The following is a 10,526-nucleotide window of genomic DNA, read 5'->3' on the forward strand; positions in this document are numbered from 1 at the left end:
CTGGTAAGCCAGCTTGTGGGCTACAAAGATTAATAGAAATGGGTTAGATTAATATGTAAGAGCTAGCCAATAAGACCCTAAAACTAATGGGGCCAGGCAGTGTTTAAAAAAATACAGTTTGCGTGTAATTATTTTGGGACATAAGCTAAGCTAGCCATGCAGGCGACAGGGTGCTGGGGACGCAGCTCCGCCGCTCTTATTTCAACAGATATTGTTACAAGTTTATGGGGGCCAGAAGGTGGAATGTGGTAGGTTGAGTTGTAATTGGCCCCCATAATCCCATAAACTCATAGGGAGGTATGACTTTGTTGAAGAGGGTATGACCTTGTTGGAGGAAGTGTCACTGTGGGGAAGGCATCTGCATCTATATATCAAAATAAAATGTCAAAATTTTTTATATCTACCATGATCTAGGAATGAGGCAAGTGGGCAGAAGACCTTTATTTACCCTTCCCACCTAAAATCTAACCTGAAAATAATCCAGAAGTAACCCCGAATACATATCTAAAGGTTTAAAGAGTGTTAAATACCTGTCACTTATAAAATGAGTTCTAATGCTTACTTCACGTGCATGAAGGCATGGAATTTTTTTTTCTTTTTTCTTTTTGGGACAGGGTTTCTCTATATAACAGCTCTGGCTGGCTGTCCTGAAACTTGCTTTGAAGGTGACTCTAAGAGATTCACCTGCCTCTATCTCCTGAGTGCTGGGATTAAAGGCATACATCACCACCTAGCTGGGAATTTTATTTTAAAATAAAGAATTCATGAGTCTTGTCTTGATGAAAACAAATGGAAGTGTATAGACCATTTATCATTTTCATGTATATTAAGCTCTCCGGAGAAACCCATTCCTGGACCATTTTGCTTTACTGTATTACTGTAATTGGACTTTCTTTGCACTGCCAGCTCCCAAATAATGACACAAAGGCCTCTTATTAATTATGAAAGCTTGGCCTTAACTTGGCCTTGTTCCCAACTTGTTCTTATAATGGAAATTATCCACTTTACATTAATCTACGTTATGCCATGTAGCTCATTACCTCTTCTCAATGTCTCGCTCCTCCACACCCCCCACCCCCCACCCCCGCTTCTCAGATTCTTTCCGCTGCCCAGTTCCTCTCTCTCCTCAGAAGTCCCGCCTATCTTTTCCTGCCTAGCTATTGGGCATTCAGCTCTTTATTAAACCAATCAGAAGGTGCCTTAGCAGAGACACAGTTTCACAGTGTGATTCAATATCCCACAACACATTACAGCCATCAATAATACCACATCTGATAATAAAACCTTGCCCGATTTTTTTTAAACTAAAACCCCACCTTGCTAATTTGTTTCTGCTGAACTAAACAAAATGAAATTCCTGCAGCCAAAGTTTCTTCTGAGCCTGAGCCGGTGTAACATGAATAAAACATGACAGTTAAAATGAGGGGGAGCGGAGTGGGGGGAGGGGAGAAGGGTGGGAGGCGGGGGAGGGAAATGGGAGGCTGGGAGGAGGCGGAAACTTGGTGTTTTTTTTTCCTTTTCTCAATTAAAAAAAAATGCTCTCTGCATTCTTGACTGAACTGGCGGAGCTTTGGTGGGTTCTAAGTGTGACTCAAATGTCATTGCCATTTTACCTTGACAGAGTCTAGCCCACACAGCCAGGAGGACCTAGCACTATTTTTATCTACTAGTCCCCTTCTGCCTTCACGTAAATACATGTAACTATCATGCTGGATCCTCAACAGTTAGTTTCCCCGAACCGTGCTGCTGTTAGTACAGAGGAAGAGAACAGCAGCGTGCTGCATAGAGCAGCCTGAACTTTTACACAGGGAGTCATGAGTCTGGCCAGACACCATGGGATTCACTTGAAAATAGAAACTCAAAGCCAGGCATTAATCCCAGCACTCAGGAGGCAGATATCTCTGTAAATTCGAGGCCAGCTTGGTCTGCAAAGAGAGTTCCAGGACAGCCAGGACTGTTACACACAGAAACCCTGCGACTCAAAATGCAAGTGCCACCACTCTGCTGCATCTTTTAGAAAAACACCACTATCAGGCAACATTAATCATTAACTGATGATTCCAATGACGTCACGGGGGCGGGGGCAGGGTCTCCTCTGTGCTGAATATGCTAGGCACCTTTGATTATTTCCAAAAACTAAATGAGAACTAAAAACACATTGTAGCCAGCACAGTTCCTTTTAATTTTTAAAATCCATGCATATTATCACAGAAATGAAATCCATATGCCTATAAAACTTCATTTACACTTTGCACTCAGAGTATGTGACAGTCTCTTTATAAATCTTTTAATGTCTTTATTTACTTTTGGAAGCATCCGGTTTGTGAAAACAAACTCCAAATAATCAGAACCAAGCTGCCATACTCGATGAACGTGCAGCCTTCACACATGACTGATAAGGCTGCAAACATGTGGAACAGATTCGTGAGCAAAGCAGTGCTGTGAGAAGACCCGAAAAGCGCTGTGGACGTTCTCTGTGACATTAAATTCTATGGCCGTCTTCTGTGTCGTGCTTAGTCACAGATTTGGAGTGAGTGAGCATATGTTTAAGGCTTTGAGTGTTTGAGAGTGCCAGAAGGGGGCACAGACCCTTCCTTTCCTCATAGTTCTAAAAAGTATACCCAATCTTCCTCAAAGGGAAGATGCTTGAGTGTAAATTCTCCTGAGGATACTGAGTTGAAGATTTTGATGTTATTTGTGTGTGTGTGTGCTTGTGTGTGAGTGTGTGTGTGAGTGTGTGTGTGTGTGTGTGTGTGTGTGTGTGTGTCTGTGTCCCTGGTGGCAGTCAGTCTGAGGAAGGGAATCAAGAGTGGGGGATTCTAAACATGGTGGTTTCATCTTAATAAAACTCATTTACTCACTGAAAGGATTGAGACACAAGCCAAAACCCAACAGGGCCACCCATAATCAGCTCAAAAGACCGCAGAGATTCAAAAGATTTTCCAGCTCTGTGGACACGCACTCCCAGGTACCACAAAGTCTCTGGACACACTCCGGGGTCTGCTGACATGACATAATGTGTGATCACATAAAATTAACCAAAATGGACTTGATACAGAAAGTTTATTTCAATGCAATACTTACGACTGCCTGCTACCATTAATCTGTTTGGCCTAGCCATAAGATCACCAAATAGTCTTAAGGCTTTGGTGGCCATCCTAAGCTACCAGATCTGATCAGTAGCTGACAGTTCCTTTCCTGCCCCTTCTAATGCTGTTGGTTGTTCTAACCAATTCAGAAACTAGCATTAACGGTCTTGAAAGATGGTGAATCTTTCACAGGTCTGCAGGTGAGTCTTTCACATACAGAAAATATACCCTTCCAAGACAGTGACATAAGTTAATTCACTCACAAACATGTGTGTGCTGAGTGAACAAAACCAAGCTCGGCATGATGGCACACTCATATCGCCGGCACTCAGGAGACTGAGCAGGATGGTCTCAAGCTTAAGGCCTGCAGAGTGATTTTTGCAACCTCCTGGATCTATATGACAAGATCTTGTCTGAAAGAAGGAAGAGTAAGAAGAGAAAAAGCAGTTGGGCAGTGAAGTAGTCTGGGAAACAGCAGCAACACTATCAAGACTGACAGGAAGCAAGCAGTCTCTACTCTTGCTGTCACTGAACTGGGGCTTTGTTTATTCTAGGCATGAGCTCAACCTCAACCACTGAGCTACACTTCCAGACTGGGTTTTGAGATAGTTTGGTTTCGTTGCTTTGTTTGTTTGATTGGTTTTGCTTTTTATTTTGGTGTAGATTCTTTCTAACTTGCCCCGGTTGGTTTGAATCAAAAATCTAAGATTATAGGCCTGTGCCACCGGATCCAGGAAATTTAATTATTACTAAGCCCAGACAAGGAGTGCAGGCTCCATTGAACAGATGAGGAAACTGAGGCTGGTAGTTTTATGTAACACAACTGATTTGAACCAGCATTTCTCTACCTGTGCAAACCTCTGGCCTCTAAACACGCCCCTTTTCCCTTGCTTCTCCCCCAAGAGCATTCTTCACATTGGGCAGTCTGGGTCTCATATGTGGAAATCCTCCTCAGAGGTAGTGAGAGAGGCTCCTTCTATCCAGTTCAAGAAAGAAATCCTCTTGGGATTTAACCCTAACAGTAACTAACAAGAGATGGGCTCCCACCTCCCTTTGCTGTTCAAAACGTCTGTAACATGCCATCCCTCCCAGAGAAGCCGTGTGAGCAGACTGAAATAACTGAAAACTTCCAAAGGATTGCTGGAAGCGGACAAGTAGCTTTGAATCGTCCCCCAAAACTCGAAGGCTCACAAATGTAGATGCAATTGACCTCACTTTCTAAAAAATATCAGTTTAGAGTGGGTTCCTATTAAAACTGATATTGCTTGTTATCTTTTCAAAGAACTAACCAAACATGCATCTAGATTGCAGTTGAGGTCAGAAGCGAGGTCTGACTTTGAGCGGCTATTGACATCTAACTTAAATGAGGCTTCCCATATGCATGAACCTAGAACATTTGAAGGCACAGGCTACACATCTGGTTACCAATAGAAATAACTACCACCACAACAAAAAAAAAAATAGTGCTCCTCGTGCACGGATATTCACAACTGGAAAGGATATGCCTTTCACAGGATGATTGATTTTTCCTTGCACGGTGTTATCATCCTTTTTAATCTTCATGGAACAATGTGTACGCCCTCTTGTGGCCAGAATGATATATTTCCTTTCCTAGACAGAGCTAATCACATCACAACTTGCTTGCTCCAGGATCATTTTAATGTATTCCACCCGCTTCAAGTTCCAATTCTGCTTTGAAAGAGAAAAAAAAGCCTGTTTCCTTTCATTCATTTGATATCTAGTTGCATTTTTATCCCAGAAGTTTGCTGCTAAATCAAAACCAACTAGTTACCAAAAGGAGTTTCGTTCTAGTCTTTGTTATTTGAAAATCTAAAACTAAAACCTCTTCCCCCAGAACTCTCAAAAGCTTAAACTGCACAGTTGCTAAAGGAAAGACACTGGAAGTTATCCATCAAGTCAGCGTATCTCACCAGAGAAAAGGGAAATGAGATGTTACAGGATGGAAATGCAATTTAATAGCTGAACGAACATTTGATCGGCTTATTTCATCCCTAAGAAGAAAAGGGAAAAGGAGAGGCAACCCAGGTGGTTAAATTGTAATACAGTAGAAATTCTATTACCCATGAAAACTGTAATTGGGATTCGACTTTTGGATTTGGCCAGCCCAGAAACAGATGTGTGTTTCAATGAGATTCCCAGGCTTCACCTCCTCAAGAAACACTATTCAGACTAAAAACAGGACTTTCAACTAGCCTGGGCTCCAAAAAAGTGACTAGGCTAAATTGACTGTAATTGCCCCAAGTGTTATAGTCTGGATAAGGGCTAAACGTGTGGTTCTCGTGGTATGACCTTGAAGAGGAATACAGGGAGGCTGCTCCTACTTCTGTTTAAAAACAAGGAGAAAATGTCTTTATCACATTGAGAGCCAGAGATTTGGACAGAAGTATCTCAGCCACAGGACATTTCAATGAGTAAGGCTACATAGAGACAGCAAGGTTAAGGTAAAGGCCAAGAATCACTTTGTGCATAATTCTCTCCCAGTTAGTGAAAGGAATCAAATGTTTCTCATTATATGGCCTGTCTGGGTGCACAAGTCTTTCAACTGAGGTCCTCCGATGCGTTCTGGCAAGATTCTAAATTCCTATCACCCGAATAACATGGAGCAGGTAGCATTTCTTTTGAAAAGAAACTCTGGCAGGTGTAATTCTAGCTAGGGAAGCTGGTGCCAGGAAATTGACAGCAAACGATACCCAGACCACAGTTGAATTCAATAAAGCTCCGTCTTTTTACAGGAGTCAAGAACAAGCAAACGGGGAAATGGGGGATTGCAGTTGTCAGGGAGTGAGGGTCACCACCAGCACCCTAATCCTGGTGGATTCCAGTGAACTGTGGAGAGCCGAAAGGGATGCCTATGAGGAACTGTTATCCCTTCCTGTCTCTCCCATCCTTTTCTTTCCTGGACCAGAGAGACCTGATTCTTTCCCAAGACTAGGAAAACCAAATTCACCAGCTCCTTTCCTGGTCTGAAGGAGTCAGGTTACCTTCCAGAAGAACTCTGTCTCTTGTCCTTCAGCCCTCTTCCCCTTGAGTTGCTGTGTCTTCTTGCTACGAAGCAGCCACTCCTCCCAGGGAAGTTATTACAACCCACTCTTAAGTACTTCCTCCATCAAACAATGGAGCAAAATCTTGTCTTTGGTCACTGAAAGCACATAGTTGGCCATCTTTATCAATACGGTGTTTTTAATAAACCCTTGTTAATATGCATCCATCCAAGAGAAGACAGAGAATGCGCTAGAGCTGAGGCAGCTGGCGTGCAAGGAGCAGCTATGCATTCCATGAGTGTCTGCATGCACAGCACAGCTCCTCGCTGGGCACTCGATAAAGCAGAAGCAAACCCCTTGCTGAAAGAAGGGCAGATGGGAGGTGGCAAGAGCATCCACTCACCTGTAGGAACAGAGAGGAGACGAGGAAGAAACGTGGAGCTTTCGTTTGGATGACTATCCTGTATATTACTCTCACGCTTTCAAAACCACCAGAGGGCCATCTGAGTGACTCTGTCTTCCTTTCTATAGTTTGCTTTTTGATATTTTTCAAGTTATTCTTAAAGTAAAGAGTAAACACATGTGGTCGCCCAGAGACAAACAGTAGGTCTCTCTCAAAGTAGTCCACCCTTCAGGATGCCGTAAAGCCGCATGGTGAGTCTGCAGGTCCTCCAGGGCTCCAGGTGCAGAGAACAAAATGGCATCTTTCAAATGGAATTGAAATTCTGCATCTCCCACCAATCTTAGAAAGAATTCTCCAACCCCTTTTTTAACAACTAGACAAATTCCTCTCCAGAGAAACCAAGCAAAGGCAGCGCCAGTCTGCCTACTGATGGTTCTACAGGTGCTACTACACTGGAAAGGTGCATCGCACAGATGGGACTCAGTGGCTAAGGGGGGCTGCTGACCTCTGTCACCCTCAATGGAGGAGGAACTTAAATCAGGTTCACTGGGACTCTCCACAGTCCCAGACTCAGAAGAGTTTATCCCTCAGTGTCTAACAGGAAAAGCCAAAGCCTATTGGCATTGTGACTATCCTGTGCCTCGCTTATATACTGCACCCCCCCCCAGCCCAGAATGCCCAAAGACTCACCTTTCATCACAAGCTATCAAAAACAATGGGAAAAGATCTAGATCTGAGAGGTGTTTCTCTTTGCAGGTGGGATATATATATATATCTCATCCTGATTTAGATTTTGTGGGCCCCCTAACCTTTATCCCTGAGCAGCTTACACACAGTTGAGAATTCAAGGTGAAATTCAGAAGATGGAGGCTGCAGTATAAATACTCTTCCAGTGTTTACGGAAAGGGTTGCAATGCCTAAACAAATCAGTCCTTCTCCAGGAAGAAACTCCAGGTCCCTGTATCTCAAGGCCAGGATTACTCAGTTAGATGAGGGTGCACTCACCCAAGCTCATCAAGGCTAGCTGAAGGCACAGAGATCCTGCTACTTCTTTACACTTTTCCTCCCACTGTCCTCAGGATCCGCTTCTCTGCAGGATCTACTGGCTTGTGGAAAGCTGGCCAGACTGTCTCGGAGTCCAAGTCCCAAACCTGACTCTCAGATGCTTTGAGATTCTGTCACTCACTTCTATGTCCAAGCTCTGTCTTCATAACTTTCTGTGTGATTCAGAAAAAGCTAATCCATCACTAGCCCTCCATATTTTTATCTATAAGATGGAACACTTTAAAGACAAACGACTTTAAAACCTGAAAAGTCTCTGTGTGAAGGAAGTGAGTACTGGTTTATAACCAGTAACTTCAACAGGTATTATTATTTTTTAAATGCAGCGGAAATTCTTTACCACAGGTCCTGAGGACCAGAGCAGGGCCAACAGCCACAGCAGGCAGTGTCCCTTTGGAGCACTCAAAAGTCTCTTCCCTGCTTTAAAAAAGCACTGGTGGCGGGAGGGGGGGGGAGAGATCAGGCAGAAACTCCTTTGTAGTTTAAAAGCATTTGATTGTTTGGTAACCTGAGATAATTTCCTTTAGCTTTTAGAATGCTAGAAAAAAAAAAAGCCCTCCATCATCACCCACTGCCTTTTGCGCTTTTAGAATTCACTTATTTTAGGGTGGCTTCTGCAGCTACCTCTGTCCTCAGATCTCCAAATCTGAGCTTCCATTTCCTGGGCTCTTGTCAAGCTGGTCCTGAAAGGGAAAGGGAGCCAGCCGCAGTCACAGCGGTCTGCGGAAGTCACTGACAAATGTCCCTATGCGAGTCACTTTCTTTTCCAACATCTGCCCAAGTTGGCCAGTGAGCACGCAAGAAAATCAAGAAAACATTCTCTGATGGTGTATATCCTGGAGGGGAGATGGGGAGCTCAGGATGAGCACAAAACACTGCCAGGGACACAGACTTTCTCCCTCACCAAGCGAGGTTCAGACTTTCCTTTATTCAAAGGCTGCCACGTTTAACAGGTGATGTCAGACTCTCACCAGTAATCTGTTTATGACTACAAAAAATTACGTTATACTCTGAGTCCCACCACCAGTGTGTCTGAACTTGAATTCAATTAATAGCCCTCGTGCCTAGCTCCAGCAGATACCTCCTGGGTTCCTGGGTTTTTGTCAGCCCCTATTCCTTGCAAAACAGAAGCCAGAATGAACCTTGGCACCCTGAAGCAGTTTGTTCTTCAAAATTAACAAATGTACTGAGCCTTGAATACTCCCAAACAATGTTGATGGTTTTGCTGTCAGATTAGGCAGTACTGGGTGGAGAGGGCCAGCCCCGGGGTCCCTTTTCTGTCTCCTTTCAGGTGACATTAATCCAGAAGCAAAGCCAACTCAGTCACTGTAAGAAAAAAAAAATCCAAAAAATTTTCGGGGGTTGGGGGAGCAATTCAAGGCAGGTGTAGTCTGGTTTGTTACTATAAAAATATATGATAAAGGGCGTTGGCTTCTTTGCTCCTAAATTCAAGCCCCACTCCATTGGGACTGGGTTCTCAGAGGAGTCAGGGGTAGAGAGGAGGGTTAGCCCTTTGGAGAGTGCATTGAATCTTTGGAGGTGGAAGAAATGGAGTCAGAGAAGCTGTATAGAGATGTGAGAAAAGAAAGAAGAGAGACTAGGAACTGGAGGGGAAAGGGCAGAGTACAGGAGTGAGGATTGAGATGAGACCTTAGAGGTGGGGGAGAGAGAGAAGGGGAGATGGAAAAGAGGATGGATATAGATGGGGGGGGGAACAAATTTTTAAGTTGAGGCTGTGGTTGCAGGAGTCTCCACCTGGTAGAATGCTTCGGAGGATGCAATCTAAAGCCAAGGTTCAGAAAAGCCTAAAAGATCCCAGGGGCTCACTGCACTAAGGACTAGAGCAGCGATACTGGCCAGAGGCAGGAGGAAGCCAGGGCAGCCCTGGGCCCCAGTTCCTGATGTCCAGGCAGAGGCCAAGTGAGCTGAGCCGTGCAGCCGGTGGCTCCTCTGTGTTGGGCTGTGGCTCTGGGAGGGGACAGGCCCTAGGAGGTTGAGGCTGGGATGGGCAGTCCGTGTAAGCTACCAAGCGCATCTGTGGTCTTGCCGCCCGGGCTGGGGGGCTTCCGGTCTGCCCCTGCGGAGGAAGCACAGGAGCATCGGGTCACTGCCAAAAGTCTTGCAAGTGGAGCAGGACGCCATCAAGTCAATGCCTGGAAGAGGGGGGACGCTCACTCTTCCCTGTCACTTCAGAGAGCTATGCCTAAGTCAGGTTAGGCAAACGTATCTCTTCACCAGGCGTTCACTCCGGATGATGACCACGGAGGCAAACCTTCCCCCTCTGCCCTGGATGCCAGGGGTAGTGTGGAGGTCTCCAGCTCCTGAGGAGACTTCAGAAGATGACTAACCCGGTTCTGACTCTCGACGCCGCAAAAAGAGTCCTCCCGACCCCCACCCATCGATCCACTCCAGACCCCAGCGGGATGAGCAGGTGCCAGGACTGGAAGCGGGAGGGGTGCAGAAAACGAGCCAACAAACATTCCTGGGGACCTCCAACAGGAACCAAGGTATTGCTTTAGGTAAGCAGCGGAATACTGCGGGCGCAGCCCCTCCTGGGGTCTGTGGACCTCGGGATTAAGTGGCAGCGGGCTTGCCAGCAGATCAGGCGGTATTCTCGGCATTGCTCTATTATTTGGGGTTTTGGGAAGGGGCCCAAGTTTTGCTACTGGAAGCCAGAAAGTGACGCCACGATTGTGCAATCCTGTTTTTCCTTTCCCGGGAACTCAGTGCAGTCTTTCCTGCATCAGGAGACAAAGGCTAATGATCTCTAAAGGGGAGCGTTTTCGGTTTTCCTTCCCCTCCTGCCGTTACAAACCCTCCATGAACAACTCAATTCCATTCCGCGAGAGCGATCTCTTACTTGCCAGCTGTCCTCCGAGCCCCAGATATAAAAAATTGTGACTGTCCTATCTGAATGCAACAGTATACGGAGGGACACACACACACACACACACACACACACACACACAC

At 45.3% G+C, this 10,526-nt stretch overlaps 1 protein-coding gene across 1 annotated transcript in view; it reads right to left on the minus strand.

Moving 5' to 3' along the window:
* Nucleotides 1-9,541: 9,541 nt before the first annotated feature.
* The window catches only part of Pax1 (paired box 1), an 8,226-nt gene continuing 7,241 nt past the window's right edge, over nt 9,542-10,526 (minus strand). The window contains exon 5 of the mRNA XM_005365487.2: nt 9,542-9,633. Coding sequence (XP_005365544.1) covers nt 9,542-9,633 — 92 coding nt within the window. The remainder of the gene's footprint in view (nt 9,634-10,526) is intronic.

This window comes from Microtus ochrogaster, unplaced genomic scaffold (assembly GCF_000317375.1).
Source record: "Microtus ochrogaster isolate Prairie Vole_2 unplaced genomic scaffold, MicOch1.0 UNK3, whole genome shotgun sequence".
Lineage (NCBI taxonomy): Eukaryota > Metazoa > Chordata > Mammalia > Rodentia > Cricetidae > Microtus > Microtus ochrogaster.